The sequence below is a fragment of the Apteryx mantelli genome, chromosome 15 (genome assembly GCF_036417845.1).
Source record: "Apteryx mantelli isolate bAptMan1 chromosome 15, bAptMan1.hap1, whole genome shotgun sequence".
NCBI classification, from domain to species: domain Eukaryota; kingdom Metazoa; phylum Chordata; class Aves; order Apterygiformes; family Apterygidae; genus Apteryx; species Apteryx mantelli.
Window position 1 is genome coordinate 24,311,626 of NC_089992.1, and position 17,536 is coordinate 24,329,161.

The 17,536-nt window shown below is 39.9% G+C and overlaps 2 protein-coding genes across 2 annotated transcripts in view; one reads left to right on the forward strand and one right to left on the reverse strand.

The window, feature by feature from the left end:
• Positions 1-12,505, forward strand: part of NPTN (neuroplastin) — a 57,989-nt gene extending 45,484 nt beyond the window's left edge. The window contains exons 6-8 of the mRNA XM_067305418.1: positions 10,125-10,146; positions 10,886-10,959; positions 11,434-12,505. Of these exons, the coding sequence (XP_067161519.1) occupies positions 10,125-10,146; positions 10,886-10,946 (83 nt within the window). The 3' untranslated portion in view covers positions 10,947-10,959; positions 11,434-12,505. The remainder of the gene's footprint in view (positions 1-10,124; positions 10,147-10,885; positions 10,960-11,433) is intronic.
• A 66-nt stretch (positions 12,506-12,571) lies between these two features.
• The window catches only part of REC114 (REC114 meiotic recombination protein), a 29,173-nt gene continuing 24,208 nt past the window's right edge, over positions 12,572-17,536 (reverse strand). Inside the window, exons 5-6 of the mRNA XM_067305805.1 lie at positions 16,228-16,296; positions 12,572-12,745 (exon numbers count right to left, since the gene is read on the reverse strand). Of these exons, the coding sequence (XP_067161906.1) occupies positions 12,584-12,745; positions 16,228-16,296 (231 nt within the window). The 3' untranslated portion in view covers positions 12,572-12,583. The remainder of the gene's footprint in view (positions 12,746-16,227; positions 16,297-17,536) is intronic.

Below are 17,536 nucleotides of genomic sequence, written 5' to 3' on the forward strand. Positions count from 1 at the left end.
AGCCACTTATAAGAAAAGAAAAAGAAAAGGCAAAGAGGACTTATGGCAGCAGAGCAGACTGGGACTTCCTAGAAGGAACGATCAGCAGTGCAGTTCGTTCAGCTTTGAGGAGTTCTTTGACTTGTCAGCTGTTCACTCTCCAGACGTTAAGCCCAGTAAGCGTACATGGTCCAAGTGCTGTGCAGTCACTGGATTTCCTCAGGTTCTCCAACTGTGGAACAGGAGGGCAGTGATTTCAGTATCTTTAAAGCTTTTGTTGCAGAAGGTGGGCCTAATGCCGCCTCCTGCCTTTCCTGCTTCAGTAGCCCTGAGATGCTTCCCCCACTAATCCCGACTGGTGCTCCCTCTTCAATCTGGCATCTGGTTTGGGCAGTGTGCGGGTTTGAAAGGGAACATTGCACTTGGAGGGATTGTGCCCACAGAGATGTTAAAAAACATTAAATGTTTTCAGCCAAAAAAAGAGGCAGGGGGCAGCCTCTCTTTGGTATGTAACTGAGTTTGTAATGAATTTAAGGAATGCTCTGGAAGTTTTGTCTAACTGTAACGTCTAGCAGGTTATATTTTCTGAAGATCAGGTTATTTTACCGGGTTTGATGGTAGCATTGATAACTGTGTGGGGTATACAGAAAAGTTCCATTTGTTTTATCTTTGAGCTTCTGCATATCTTCCTCTTTTAAAGATGGGGAAAGGGGCAGTCTGAGGCTAAAATGAGTATTTGAGAGAACCGACTCAATGAACAGACTTGAATGTAACACCTAGTTGCTTACTACAGTGTTTACCAAGAAAACCTGTCCGAGGAGTCCGTGTGAGAAACGGATGGTATGCCGCTTTGCTTGCTGTAGCAACGCAATGCATTCAAAAAATGGAGCGGGAGCTGTATGAGACGCAGTGGGCTACGCACTGAGTCAGTCTGGGGAAGCACTGAATCATTAGTGTTTTCCAAGTTTGGACAAGCCTTGTAGCACGCTAGAAAACTTCCGAAGGCAACTGTGTGTCGTAACTTGTGCAGCAATGACTAGCTGTTGTCGAGCTGCACAAGAGAGTGATAACACAGCAAGACATTCACCTTTTGGGATGAAAATATAGGTGCTGAAGCAATGATCCGCTTGTGAAGTTTGGGCAAAAACGACTTCACTGGTCCTGAGCTATATTGCAGAGAAGGGGAGGGGAAACGGGAATCTTACTAAGCAGATAACAAATTTTAATACCTTGTCTCCAAATGGATCACTTTGGATCAGTTTGGATCACTTCCGTAGCAGACTGAAACTTTCTTAAACAAAGAATAGTGCATACCTAGAGGAAACTAGCTTTTTTAATCTTAACCACTTTAGTAGCATTTACTAACTGCTTATAGAGCATGCGATTGAGACTGTTGAAATTTTGTTGGAAATGCACCTAGGAACGATGTAGTGCATGTATGTCTGCATAACTAACAGCTTTACAGTCGTTAAGGGGTTTGTACCGCCAGCGGTTTGTCTTCAAAGTGGCTCTTAACCAGCCCAGAAAACTTCTAAATGTATTTGAAAAAATAATTCAAACATTCTCTTGTGCTTCTCCCATATTGCTGGGCCTTATTTGCCTGACCTTGGGTAGCCAGGAGGAGTCTCGCCTCATTAGTGGCTCTTCATAGTTCCCTGCATTTCGCAAAGACTAAAAGTAGGTATTAATGGCTCTAATTTAATGTGGGAATACTCATTGTAATCAGCCTCAAATGGACTTAATCCAAAAGAAATTGGTTTTGATTTGACCGACTGCAAATATTGCCATGCCTGTGTTAGCCCAGTGGAGTACACCCCAGAGGTGAACTGTATATCTGAGTTCGCTACCTGTTTATTCCAAAGGCTGAAGTTTTCCTGACTGGTCTGGCCACTCTTCAGATGCTTGAGGAATCTCAGGATCATCATCTCTGATGGCAATGTCCAAGATGATGAACCAAGTAACTGAGGTTACTAAGTTTGCTTGCTTGGTTTGCTATTATTTTAAAGGCAGCTAAACTTGAGTTGTGGAGAGTGATGCGCCTCTGTGGTGGAGATGTTCTCTCTGCCTGCTTTTCTGGAGGAGGAAATCAAATACTGACTGTCACAGTCAACGTTTGTATATTAGGTTTGCTTGGATGAAGAGACACAATTGGCATAAAATCTACTCACCTTAAAAACTGACTTAAGTCCTACATTCCCTTGGTTTTCCTTGTGCTTTTTGTAATTGCATTTAAAACCTTCTGTGATATTGTGGTGGGAAGCACCCGATAAGCAGGGGCAGCGTTTACGAATGTGTATGTGAGAAATCCTTCAGAGCCTGCTGATTTCCACACTTGAATGTTTTACTGAAAACTCAGGTTACTCTTAAGTTTATTGGTCCTTTTATACACATGGTTATGAAATGCCAAAGTTAATGCTTAATGCCACTGTGTGCTTATCATTCAGAATTTAAATTTGGTGCTTCCAAAATCATATATTCCCCTCTGCATGCTGCAGTGAGCAGGTAACATCAATGGTCTAAGGCTGGGCCAGTGACTTACACAGATGCCTATCATAACTCTTCATTAATTAGTACTACTCTAAACACCGTATTACTTAGTATAAATATCATTTGGAAACAGCTGTGGTCTCTATAGACTATCAGCTTGTTTCCAAGCTGTTTTTAGCGCTGGTTTTGACATTTTAAGCTTTAAGGACAAGGGCTGTGGTTGTATCAGATGTTCATATGAGGCTGCTGCAGCAATAAGCATTGCAGTGACAGAGCTGTTAGTGCCTCCGCCCTTGCGTGGGCAGAAGCTGGTAGCCGAGTAACTTCCCTGATGGCCCTTTTTGCAGGACTTTGTATTTTAGCCTTGGACCTGTCCAAATTTTTCCTTAGAATCTGTGAGATTCCTTAACGTACCCCTCCACCACCCTGCTCCCTGGTCTCCCTCCTGTCCTGGAGTCTACTTAGCCGTAGGATTTCTCTGAAGCTCTTTGTTTTCTCTAGAGGAGCAGATAGGAGCAGCCAAAAAGCCCAGTCACGTCTGAGGATGGATGGCCATTTCGTGTGTTACTTTGAACCGCTGCCCAGCGGATCGTTATCGTTCGGCTTGGCACGGCTCCCTGCTGCAGGCTGTCTGCCTTCGCTGATAAGGCGGCTGCTGCCGGTGAACAGCCTAAACGTTGGGGTGCAAGTTCTGTGCCTGCTCTCTCGCCACTCTGCGGCGCTTTGAGGTGGCCCGTGGGGTGCCTTAGATCCACCTAAGGGAGAGGAAGGGAGATGTCTCCCGTGTTCAGTCATTCCTCCCTGCCCCCCCCCTTTTTTTTTTTGAGAATTTAGGTGTATTGGCTAATGTTTGCCCCTTTGAGGGGATCTTTGAGTAATGGTTTCTGTGCAGACCTAGTGCAAAGATGACTTCAGATATTCTTATGTGTCCTGAAATAGAAATTACAGTTCTGGAGAAAAATGATTATGTTAAACTTGGCAACTTCCCCTGTATAAGGAAGAATGAAAGCCTTCCTTGAGCTGAAGGAACTGTTCGGTTGGCAGCCTAGAGGTGGTACGCCTGCAGCCACGCCGAGCCTGACCGGTAGCGGCGTACGTAGCACGCAGCTGCGCTGTATTTATCCGGGGTCTTGGGCAGACGCCCTGGCCCACGCTGAGCTCTTGCCTCGTATGGTACCCAGCTGACCTAGATTTTAGGTCTAGCTCAGTTGAGCCTGCACAAGTTACAGGCAGCCTTTCAGGGTGTGCTGCATTTATACCCTCTGACAAAGCCAGCCCAAGCTGCAAGTTGGAGCAGGGTGGCCTCAGACTCGGCTAACAGAGAGGATTCACATCAATGCTTCTCCTACCTTTCTCTTCCCCAGCTGCACCAGCCTGCCCTCGCTAACAATTCACGGTGCCACCTTCCAGAAGCTGCCTGTCTTGCCGCTCTTTGAGAATGCTGTACTCAACCGCTTTCCCTGCCTCTAACGGATCATCCAGTTCGGAGCAGCACCATATCCTGAGGGTCCCCCGCTACCCCCGACTGATAGGGAACTGCTTTTAGAGGAATGTCATGTTTCCCAGGCAAAGTGCGGCTAGTTAACCCTTCAGCAAACCACATTTGTAATGCCACTGGTTGTGTTTGCAGTGCACATATATACAGGCAAGAAGGTGTTTGCAAGAACATCGTAGAAAAGTGAAAGCTGCATCGGCTTAAAAAGAAATAAGCAAGGCTTGTAGGTGGAGGGCGGTACCTTTTTGAGGAAACTAAATAAATAAGCACCAAAACAGGCTTTGAAAACTGATCTGAACAGCAACGCTCAGTTACTGGCAGAGGGATGTGACTGGAGAGAAACGTTATCTCTATCCTGGAAGATGCCTGGGATGCTTTCCAGAGAGCTTGGGAACTCTACCTGGCCAGCAAAAATGAGATCAACTGCATTAATTCTTTCCCTTCTCCTTAACCACTGTTGCACAGGCTAAAAATTGCCCGTTTCACCCCTAGGAGGTAACTTTGGTGGTGTTCCTCTTCCCCCATCCTCCTGACAGCCTTTCTGAGAGAGAAGTTGTTGGTACCCTGGGATGGGTAGAGTGCCCAGTACCAAGTTAAATTTGGAGCAGTTCTTCTCAACTTGCTGTTTAGCTGTGCAGTTTGCCACTTAGGTTTCAGAGGCAGGGGGAAGGTGCCTGCGTGCTACAAAAGACGTTTTTACCAATGTGCTAGCTGGCCTTCTAAAAGGCGCTACCTCCGTCTGGAAACACTGCCGTGCTGGAGGAGCAAGGACGGTCCTTTAACTTTGGCATTTCCTGACTGCAGTTTTAACTTTGCATGAACCTTGCTTTTTGTGTTTGGTTTAATTGCTTTTTCTGCCACAGAACAGGGCTGCTCAGTAGCTCCTTTGCTAATATTTCCTCCTTCACATAATTCAGATGTTTGAGCTTTTTTTTTTCTTTTTCCCCTGCTGCTGTGTAGCAGAAATAGGAAGTTCTGAATCGTGCAGTCTGTATTTGCACTGAAAGCTGGGCAAGGCTGGCATTAGTGGGTGCCCAGTGCGGGTCCTTGGTGTAGTGCCTGTGGATTAGGGGCATTCCTGCCCTCCTGGAGCGGAGGTTACTGCAGTGAGCACCTCCGTGAACTTGCTTATGGATGCGAACCCTCTTGCATTCAATTATGTGCTGGAAGGAAGAAGGGAGGGGGAGATTGCGCTTGAATTTCTGCATAATTTCAAAATTGGAGTTTGCCTTGCATTACACATGATAAAGCAATACGGCTTACATACCTTTTCCAGAGAGCAGATAGGTTTTGTGAAATCGTGGTGGTTAAACAACGTGCAGCTTCCAGTGGCTTTTGGTGATGAAAGCTGCATGAACACAGCATGTTTAGGCCAGAGATGTTGGCACTTCCCTGCATGTGTGATCAGAAGCAGAGTTTCAGTAGAGGATTGCTGATGCATTTTGCTCAGAATGCAAGTTGCTTGGACTTCACTTTACAATAAAAGGAAGCAAATAGCTGTTTATTCCTCTGTGGTATAGCTTAAGCTGCTTATAGACATGGTCATCAGCTGTTATTACCTCAATATAGTATACCAAAGATTTTTAAAGTGTGTGTGGGGGGTTGTTGTTGATGAATCAAATAGCCTAAAATTGGCAAATACGCTGTTTTAAAGGGTGTGTTCTGGGGTAAGTAGAAAGTAAAAACTTCTTGGCTGCATTCCCCCCTAGGAATGTAAACAGTTTTTACTTTAAAATCCATATTCTACATAATCTTTAGCACAAAGCCTTGTGGTAACTGGGTTATAATACATGCTTTTTTATTCTTCCCTTCTCATTTGTCAGTTTAATACAAAAGCTTTCCATAAATGTATTTCTGCTCTGGCTCTGCAGAAGCTTCATCCATATCCCCACATTCTTTCTAATACTTTTTTTTTTCTTGACTTTTCTCTGTTCCTGCTATTACTGTAAGTAATTTAAAAAAAACAAAATGTTTTTACTTAAACGGTTTACCTTGTAACAAGCTAATTTTTGGTTTCTTTTTTTTCCTATTACTGTCATCTTTCTTTCCCACGCCTAGAATTTATCAAGGGGAGAAAATTGTCAGGCACACACATTATGAGACTGTATAGCTATCAACTATACCTAAAAGCAAGGATCACTGTATCACGGTGGTAGTCAAATAGCCTGGCTTCTATGGTCCTATATACTAACTTGTTAGACGCTATTATAGGATCAGAACTCCTTAAGTCTGATGTAATTGATCTTGGCCAGATATTCTTCATTGCAAATATAGTTATGCCTTCATTCCAGTTCAGAACAACTGCTTTATTTTTATTGGTTTGTTCTGTGGAGCCCGACGAGCGTCTCCGTTCATCTTTTCTTTACCCCTCTGTCCAAAATATTTCCATTGTTAATGAAGCAATATAGAAGCGTTACACTAAACCTGGCAAATACTGCCTTTAAATCTCTGCATGTAACCAGAGCTCTAAATTGTTAACACAGATCGTAACGATTGTCCCCGTGAACAGCCACCTTGTGAGAATGCATTGCCGGCCTGCGTGGCGGAAGTCAGTAGATGCTTTGAGTGGTCATCATGCCCCGTTTTGGAAGCTTCTGAATGTTTTCTGAGTTAATAACTGAAAAATTCATTACTTTTTTCAACTTGGGCAAACGCATCCGAATTCTTACAGTTGTAAATATTCTTCTCAAAAGTTTTCAAACTGTCAACGTGCACCACTGTCAAATTTTTCTCTTCTCAGAAAGCAAACTCTTAAGCTAGTTTTTAAATATAAAAATTCTCTAGCAGTTTCTGTAGTAGTTCTAAAAAATTGCTTTGCAGACTGTAGAGGCTGTATTGTAACAGAAGACTGAAGCAGCCATAGACATTGGCTTTTTCATTTGAGGGTGTGAACAGAATTTTAACATAGGTGTTTTCCTGCTTGGGTGTGTATTTTAATAATGCTCAAGTTCACTATTGATATAAAGGCAGGTTTCACTCTTGCTATGTGTCAGTATAATAAACACTGTTGAGGCTGTCTCCTAACTCCTCCTTGTGTAGATTTCTTGGAATTTTTTTTCATTTTTAACTTCTGCCAGTCATAAGAGGCTACAAAAGATTAATTTGATATTAAAAATAAATATTGTAATTTTTCAAAGGAGATAGAATTAACTGAGTAACAAACAAAGCGACTTCTAAATTAAGGCTGAAAGTAATGCAGGGTTGGGGACACAAAGAACAACCCCCTTCTCAGACTATTGTAGCAGGAGAGTTATACTGCCAGACAGTTAATACACACACGACCTCACCAGATGCACAAGTTTGAGGAAAGCTAAACTATATCTATTTGTCATCATCATACAATTTTAATGTTCAGGGTTTTTGGCTGGAAGGATTGATTATACCTGTTAGAATTGCTACTACCTTTAATACATTGCATAAAGTTTCACTTTAGAAATCTGCTATTTGAGGGCAACATTAAGCAGATAATCACTGTACCTACAAGGAAGGCTTGGTAATATTTTTAATCTTGTATTAGATAAAGAATGATTTATTGGTGTCTGCAGATCCTTTCCAAATTAGAAAGCAAATTCCTGAAAAATGAGGGGTTTAATGTGGTCAATTATAAAATTAGAGCTCAAGCTGTAGTATTTCGGGAACCTTGCAGGTACTGAATGGAATGAAGCAGCATACTCGGAGGCATGTTCGCTATGGCCATATGTTTCAAATATTATTGCATTACAGACAGACAGTTACTAGAGCCAGGTCTTCTGGCATAAAGGTTTTGAGTTATATTGATATTTGTCGGTTACTATGACTTCTTTTTTTTCCCCCCTTCAATTGCATCATACCCTTAAAAAATGGTGGTAAGTGAGAGATCTGCATGCTTTGGAGTTTGTTTAATCTCCGCTTCAGTCTATACAATGCACAAGTCATAATGTTAACACTTTTTCTTAAAACTTCTTCATTCACGTTCACAACTAATTTGGATTTCAGTTTGCTGTTTTTAATCTTTATTTAGTCTAATTTTGTACTTATTTTTCTGTTGTTCTGTTCCCCCTGATTTCGCTAGGGTTTTGATTCTTTGTCTATACTGTATTGCACTGTACTGGGGATGCTTCTTCAGCAGTTAAATGGCTGTCCAGGAGACTATTGCGTAAAGAAACTTTTCCTCAGCCTCTCTGTATCACCTGTTAGATTATAGATGGGAAAGGGGTGAGTGGTGGTGATCCACTGGTCTTAGACCTTATGCATAATCATAAGTATTCCAATAGGCATTTTTGTTGGATCTTTGCTAGGAAAACAAACACTTGCTGGCAGCCTTTATAAACCTGAAGCATTTCTATTAACACACAAAACTTACCTATCTGAAATATGTATCTAAATATTTTAATTAAGAGGAAGAATGGTTATTATAGCAAGAGAGAGCTTGTATCTTAATGGTGCAGTTTTATATTTCTGAAGTTCAGCAAAACAAACTCTCCAAGATGTTGCTTATGCTTATAGAAAGCTGAGATAACCAAGTCTGAAAGCAGAATGGCTTTGGTAGCGCTACTGAGTGTGGAGGGGGGGGAGTAAGGATTTGCTGTCTGTCCACTTCTGTAAAAACATTCTTCCCACAGAGCATACAGAGTACGTAGTATAGTCTGTTTTGAAATCTTTTGTGAATCAAAAGATATTTGTGGAGGGAAGATCTAGATTTACTCTACTGTGCTTTGTGTTTCAGTACCTGATGTGTCTCTGTATATCTCCACTGTATATACAACAGCACATTGATGTCTGGTTGTCCTTACTAGTCCTAGTTTTCTCTGTATCTTGTCCGATAGTGTACTGTTGCTGGTAATGGACTTCTGTGGACACTGGTGTGTCGCTAGTATGTTATTTTTGGCTGTAAAGCTATTGGTTTGTGGTTAGTTCTTTCTTTTTTTGAAATATTTTTTTGTTCCGGTCACTGTCTGTGCTAGCGGTGGCTTTGCCTATCCGTTGCCTTGAAGGTACAGGTGGAGTAATGTCCCGTTTGACAGACATTACTCCTAGTGTGTGCTCATGCGGATGCCTACACTGTTTTAAGACTGTAATTTCCATAACTGCTTCATGTGCACTAAGCCCCCTTGTGGAATCCTGCTGAGAGTTTCTTAAAGACTTCAGTGAAGAAAAAAAAAACCCCAACCTACTAGCATGAGGGGGAACAGCAATCATTAATATGCTAAAAATAGCAGGTTGTGAATTGGTCCCCCAAAATAGTTCTACAGGAACATTAACTTTCTTGATTAATTGTGTACTGCTATTTAAATGCACTTAATTTCTGTCTTCTGTACTGCAACTTGTTGGCAAAATAACATATTTGTAATTCAAATAACGTTCAATTGGTCATGAAAGAACTAATATTACTCATTGAAACATTACTCATTGGCAGATATTTTTCCAATTCCTAAAAGAGAATGTTTTTCCCTGGCTTTTTGCCAAGACACAGGCAGAACAATGCTGTCAGTCTTCTGTAGCTGAAGTCTGTTGTGTCTAGGGGTATTACAACACCATAATTTTTTCCTAGTGTTTTGGGTCCTGTTTTCTATTAGATGCATGCATAATGCCTGCTGCTATCCAAGGACTATGTTTGGATATTGGAATAAAGTATTGCACCTTCAACCTCCTCCTAACCTGGTCCGGTGTAATTAGACCTCAAGAAAAATGGAATATGAAATGGTTGTATGATCCATGGGAGAAGATGAGCATATGGTATATACCCTGTTGTGTATATACCAATAATTACCCATCAGCAGTTGAAGAATGGGTTTAAAAAAAAAAAAACAATGCAAGAAAACAAACAGCAGGATTTTACAACTGAAATGTTGGTTTGTCTTCTCATCTACTTTATGAGATTGAACCACTGGAACTTGGGGACAAGATGAGTATGACCATATTGCAACAATCTGTCCGCTACAGTTGCAGTTCTTCATGACAAGCATTCAAAGTGTTAACTAAAACCATTGAAGCAACATACTTGCCATTAAAACTTGAATCCAGAAAAATAACTCATGAATTTTGCACTACCAAAGTGGAATGGCCTTTAATGCTGTAGATTGGTTTGCTGTTTCAGTTCAGCTAGTGTACGGTACAAAGACTGACTTTGTTTTTCTTTCCTTTCCTTGTCTTTCACTGGATTGCATCTGAACTCTTGCTGCAGATGATGAACCAGCTGGGCCAATGTAAGTGCACTTTAAGAAAAATATTACTGAGATTACTCAAAGGGATCTGATAGTTTACGGGAGTTTACATTACTTTAAACCTACATTACATGTGACATTACTGACTGTGACAGTCTGAAGCTTTATTAAAGATCAGCGTGCCACATACTATATTGCTACCTAAAAGCAGGCAAAATTCTCACTCCAAAGAGCCCGTAAGCTGACCTCTTCTGATTTGTTGTTTGGGCAAGGGAGTAAAAGTCTGAGCATAAGGGGACAAGCCACAAAAGTCAATGCTCTCAAGTAAAGCAAGCCTTTCATCACCGATACTTGGGAACTCTGGCCTTTTGTCATTTGTAAGCACTGGAGTAGAGAAGATTGAGATTTCCAAGAACTTTGCTATAAAAACAATGTTGTTGAAAGAGTTAGAAACAAATATTCATGCTAAAGCAAAAAGTGGTCTCCTGACTGTCTTGCATAACATATTTGATATATTACAAATATAATAAGTAACTGGCAAACTGGAAAAGCATGCTGCATCAATTATAAAATGTAAGTGGTAAAACTAGGAAGCAGAATGATGTAGGAGGCGAATACACTAGGCAAGAAGGTATCAACATACATGGCTAAAAGTTGTGTGTGCTGTCTTTAACCACCTAGAGACAGGAGGGGGAAGAATGAAACGCTATTTAACTGTATGTTCAAAGAAAAGTTTTCCTATACTTGTGAATGACTTTGCATTTTCTCTCTCTTTCTCCAGGAAAACAAATTCTACAAACAATCATAAAGATAAAAACTTACGTCAGAGAAACACAAATTAAAAATGCTTATAATGTAAGTATGACTTGCACACGGGTCAGAAATGGTCAGACTGAAGTCCTCCTTTTTGGGTAGTAATTGGTAGGGATCGGGATAAGTAAACATAGCTTGTCCATGCATTTAAAAAGCTGTCAGCTGTTCAGTGTATAGCACTAGTCCTCCTGACTCTGTCATGTTTCAAAGAACACACGGGGTTATCAAAAAATTTTTGCATGAAATACGTAGGTCTTTTAATGATTCACTAGCTGCAGAACTCTAGGCAATCACAACTGTAGCTTAGCAAACTATAGCTTAGCATTTCTGGTAGAAAAATACTACTAAAAAAGCCTCCTCATTCTATCTTAAATCTGGAAGCTAGCCGTGGCTGGGAAGCCTTTATCTCATTTCACAGCAAATCAGATGTTAACGGCTTTGTTTATGTAGTTATGGCATGTGACATTGAAAATGCTGTCAGTCGTTGACTAATACCTTTTCTCATTTCTTTTTTAGAGCTTTAAGTTTCTGAGAGACTGATGGCAATATGACCTGCTAAATTTAATGTTTGGAACTCTTGGTTCTAGAACTTCACTTCTGTCTTTTTTTCTTTTTTTTTTTTTTCCTTTCTCCTTTTCAAGTGAGCAACAATATGACTGTCTAAAGCATGCCTTATTTAGCCTCTCCTGTAAGGATGACCTAGCCAGATAAATTTTAATAATGCTTCAGTGTAGAAGGTGTAAACTATTTTGGGCTTGATGTGCTGTGAATGTTGCTTTTTTTCCTTAATATATTTAAACAGTAGAAGTAGCAAGTTGAATCATGCATGCGCCATTTTTTACTTAAGGTAGCTGTTAAATTGGCCAAGCTCTAAAATGCACTGCTGCCATCTAGTGATACTTTTTTGTAAAGTACAGCAAAACTTAAAAATATATACAGTATATATTTATATTTTGGGGGAGGGGGAAAACCAAAATACAGTAAATGTGTTTCATTTTTAAGCTGCTGATATTCATTCCTTACTGTATGTCTGAAAGATGAGAGAATTATACTGTTCTGGTACTTAGAGAAGTAATATAAATTGAAATTATCTTAAGGGCTTAACCTATATAGAGAGACTTGGGTGTCCAATAATCAGACTTCAAAAGCTGGAATGGTTCAACAAAGTGGTGGTGGTGAAATGCAGTTAAAAACAAAAACAAAACTTCAGTTTATAAATATATATATATGATTGCTTTTTAAGTGATTTTTTTTTTTTGTTAAATCATGTAAATTCTCAAATCCTTTTGCACTGATGTGTTCAACATATTCTTGTACATTCAATTCAGGCAAACTTTTATAATTTTCTTTTTTGTTTAAATGATGATGAAATGTTACGGCATGGTGATATTCTATGCAACTAGTTATACTCTTTAGTTTGACACTGTAATTTCTCATGATTTAAAGATTGTAGAAATAGACCTAACAGGGTTCTCATGATGTGCGTAACTGTAGATGCATGAACTTGTGTTCTGTGTATTTGTTGAAGTGCAATGATGTATAAAAAGTGGATTCACCTGTTTTTAAAAATAAAACACTGACAAAACTGTGTGAGATTTTTTCAGATAATTAACAATATTTAAGCTTGTGTATCCCGAGTGCTGTATATTCTAGTAGTAATAAGTTCTCAACCTTCTGTTAATTTTTTCAATTCCTTCTCCACATCTTCCACAAAAGCTGGGAAATTTTGATCCATAAGACATAAGCGAATAAAAGGCCCCAGCTCTTGTGCACTCCACACAGAATGCCGATACACGAGGGGGAGCTCAAACTTCGATTTCAGCACAGACTGCAAAAGTAAAAACAAAGGTGTTGTATTAATCTTGTACATAAAAGGTAGTATTACATGTTTTTTGTAACAATTGAGTTAGCTCAGATTTTTCCCTTCAGTATTTAATAAAGACACATCTGCCTTGTTAATATGCTGTTTGAATACTTTCAATCACATATGATTTCTGTATATAATTTTTTTCTGATACTTAGAGCCAATTCTAATATAGCTTTTTATGCAACTTTGAATTCTTGACTGTACAATTGTTTAAATTAGAAATGGTAATTTCCTGGGTAACAGTGACTTTTGCCTCATAGTGAATCCATTCTGTGTAACAAAAAAGGATCTTTTATAAAGTGTATGTAATGCTGTTAGAAGCTAGAATTACCAGAGAGTTTGTTTCAAAGACCTTAATTTAGCAAGATGTCTCTTACAAGTAAATTATGGGGCTTTTTAAAACCTAAAAACCACTTTCATCCCTACTTAACCCCCCCCCCCCCCAGCATTTTTTTTTTCTTGTGGTGGTGATGGTGGGGAGGGAATATGTGTGTCATGTCATTTTTCAATATAAAACTAGTTGCAGCAAAATGGGAGATGTGCTGCATCACGCTTGAGGAAGCCTTGACTACTTTCCATCGTGTGTAGGAGATGCCAGCTCTCATTCTTTGGATACGCTGGAGAAATGCACAAGCCTAATGGCCTGATAGGCAACTCCTAAGCACTTTCTGTGCTGCTGCTACTATGACAACAATCCGAACCAGCTTGACTAAAACTTTATTTTGGTTGGCTGCCAGTTTTCCCTGCTGGATGTGAGCTATATTGAAGAAATGGCATCTTCACCATTTAAGGGCCCTACTGTAGTCAGTGTTGCTGCTCTTGTTAAACTGCATAATTCATAATATGCATTAATGTCTCTGAGACTTTGTGTACCAAAACTTTTCCATTATTTAGGCTGTGCATCTTCTACAGCCCTCACTTCCCCCTCACTCTCTTTACCTATCTCTGCCAAAGTTATAATAGCAGGAGCATCAGTTACTGCTGATGCTTTTTGGATTCTCTGCATGGGAGAGGAAAGTAGAATTAAAGAAAGACTGAAACTGTACTTTCATAATGCAGTAAGGGTGATGTGCAGAGGCAGCTGGGGATCATGGTGAATGTTTGCTGTGTTATTTGGGGGTGGGGGAAACACCTAACAATAATTAGTCTGTGTCTTGTTTTAAGGAACTTCAAAGGCACAGTTTGGCCTATTTTTCTGATGCACTGATTTGGGAGATGCCTGGCCATCTGGAAAAGTCAAAATTGCTATAAACTGCTAAGTCAGGCCCTAGCTTCCATAGCTTAAACTTGTAACAGTGTAGGGCAACTGCCAGATGGCCTGGGCACACTAACATTTGGGGCATACCCACATTTGACTGGGGAGGGGGGGATATATCCTAGTATTTTTGCTCGTCTTATTATTGGTTCACACTGCAGTATCATTTTTTTTCCTGGCTCATGTCATAGTCCTGAGTTGAGAACAGTGTCCTTAAACACAAATGGAAGTCTGCTGGATGTGTTTAAAAAAACAAACAAAAAACCCCTGGTAGAATGCTTAAAGCTTCTGTTAACTTTAAAATGGTGAGTGGAGACCAGAAAATGTCTCCTGAGGTGGCAGAAATGGGAAATTTAAATTCCAGAGCATAAATAAGCCAGCTGAAAGGATATGTCTCTGAAGTAGAACTAGGAAAACGAGCTCAACCCTGAATGAACTTGGGATTGCAAGCCCATGGGCCAGAGGATGGGAAACACCATCTCTGAGCACAGCTGTATTAAGCTGACTAAAAAGCAGAGAAACAAGTAGAGGATGCTGTGCAGAAAAATACTACATCAAGGCATCTTTTTGTGCCAGGGAACTTGCTATTTGTTCAGAGGAGAAATGGATGAATGTGTATGGCAAAGAAAGGTCTCAGTACTAGAAAGCCTTTATCAGAAGCAGGAATTTTTAAAAGCTAAATTTTTCTTTTATAATGCTGGTTTTAATTTACCTTTTCTAGTATTGTCTCAAAGCAGAGCTTAGTCATGAAAAAATACAGTTGCTAAAGGCCAGCTGTGCCTTGTTTGATCACTCTATACTGAATAGTGAACACAGATCTAAACTATGTCCAGGACAGGAAAGGATTGCTGTGCCCTGTGCAACCACTGTCATCATTAATTCCATCTGTTCCAGGCACCTGCTCACTGGTAACATCAGGCTATCAGGAAGGTCTGAGATAGTCCTGAGGCTGCCATTCAGGTTGTCTGTAAATCCCATCTGCCCTTATTGCAGAGAAGAAATGTAGTAAACACTGAAATATAGGTGCAAGAAAATAAATTTTTAAGGTGTTGTCAGACTTCTAGCTTGCTTTCTTAGCCCAAGCTATGGCCAGGTAACAGATACAGCTTAAGTTTGCACTCAGCTCAGCTGCACAGCAGTGTGTACATACAGATTTCCTAGCAACTTCCTAATATACTGCAGTAGCGCAAGTAACTCAGTCCCACCCTGAGCAGCCACTGCTTTATTTGAAAGTACCTAATTATTTGAAAGTGCAGATAAAAATTAGAGCCTGTTCTTAGATCCAAAACAAAGTGAATGTTAATATTTTTTTCTGCAAGTTATCATGCTTCAGCAGAACTGGAAGTACTAAAATATAATCCACAGATCTGTACAAGGATAAGAACAAAACTGTTGGTAGTTGACCAGCAGGACATGTATACAGCTCTCATCACTGAGATGAGCTCAGAGAACTCTACTTTCTTGAAACAAAGTGTTTGGTAAGTCTGTTCCTTTATACTTAAAAGGCTTTTGGGATTTAGAGATGACAGAATTGATGATAGGAATTGTCCCTTAAACCATTGATTTGAAGCATTGTCTTGATCATTCTATCCCTAGGAAAAAAAGTGCAAGAAAGATCCATTGGGAACTTGTAGAAAAAAAAAAAAAAAGGTTAGAAACAGTTGTTTCTCCTCAATCATCTTATTGTGAATTTCAGACAATACAGAAAAAAGTAAGTAACATTAACATCAAACTATTTTTAAACACCATTTTACTGTGGACTTCTTGGTGAAACTATCAGTTGAATTACGGATGCTTTTGCTGCGAGTCAAGTGTGATGATTGATATTTTCAAACTTAAGCTATAACTGCAGGAAACTGCAGGGATAACTGCAGACTGGAACACTGACAAAATCATTTATTTGTATGTGGCATGGGGGTATTTGTTTGCTCTTTGCTTTTTTTTTTTAAGCAAATGTTTAAATTATACCATGAAATCTCCTTTTTGTAGCTTATTTCCTAGGTCTAGATCATTACACACAAGATCCTGTGTTTTTGCTGGTATGGCTGTAAGTAAATGAACCATTATTGCTGATAGGAGACTTCACTGAGCATCAGGATGCTATCAGATGTCTACAGGGTACAAGATAGCTCACTCTCTCTCCATGTCAGAGAAATGAAGTTACAGGATCCAAGCATTAGATTTTTACCTGTGCTAGCTGTGTTATAGATCTTCTTTCTCCAAAGCTTGTGTGTGAATCTGGTAAAGGCTCATCTGGCTGGAAAATATCAAATGCAAATAAAGGCTTCTTAGCAAGAAGAGTGTGGGTATGTGCAAAAAGGGTAGTAGTTCCATTTTTAGAGATAACAGGAAGAGAATGTGCTCAGCTACCTTATGTAGTAAAAAGGCATCTTTTTATGAAACCTGAATGCACATGTGTTCAGTCTTTACTTTTTAAAGACATGAAATAATGGACCTATAGTTAAACTGCCATGTCTAAACCAAGGTAACTTTTAAACTACTTACACACTGGAAGAAATTTTAAAAAATAATGTGTATGCTCACAAGGAGCATGCTTTTTTCCTTATGGGTCACACCACCCAAAAAAATGGTTCAGGTTCACATTTCTGTTTTCAGAGTGAGGCTTTCAGTCCAACTTCTGGAGTGAGAGCATAATTAACATTTGTATGACTGCTTAATGGCGTTTAATGGTATTCTGCCATTAAATTCTTTACCTTCCATTCTTTGTTTTAGCTCATCAGAAAATGAGCAAAGCCCAAAGGAGAGGCGATCTGCTTCAAGTTGAACCCATAAATCTTGGAGATCAGCTGCTGAAGGTCTTCTTTCATGCACCCTCTGGGAAAAGGTGTGAGTCAACTGAGCAATGTATTTTCCCCTACTTTCTTTACCAAATCTGACTCCACTGTCCAGTATTGCAGGACTTGCCCAGGTTCTATCCTGAAAATGAGGTAAATGAAGACTCTGAGATTCCCCTTCTGGACTCAGGCTTGGTCTTCAACATTTTATCACATGCCCCAGAATTTTCCTGGCTGAGTTAGCTGCAGGGATGTTTCTGAGAGCTGGTAAATGTGATCCTCTGGATGCCCAAGAGTATGTACTCAAGAATCGGTCACCCTCAGAAACATTATCTGCCTTTTCTAATTGCCTAAGGACTTTGTCTTGGAGAGGGGAGCATTTTGTTGTTACCCTGAAATCACTTAAAATGTATCGGGTTAAGTTAAAATTGATGCAACTATTGTATTTACAGATTCTATGACTGCAAAACAGAGGAGTAGGTAAACAAAAAAAGGAGAAAATTCTTAGTTGCTTGAATGACTCTGACCATTTTTCTTATCCTGTATAATCTAGCTGAAAAGCTGCCAGGTGCTTCCCAGCAGTCTTAGATGAAGAACACTGAAAGTCTGGACACATTTTCTTGGTGACAATTCAGCTCTTATCCTCTGTCCCCTATTCATATTTATTAACCTAAGCAGAAAGCATCTAACTATTTTACCAAC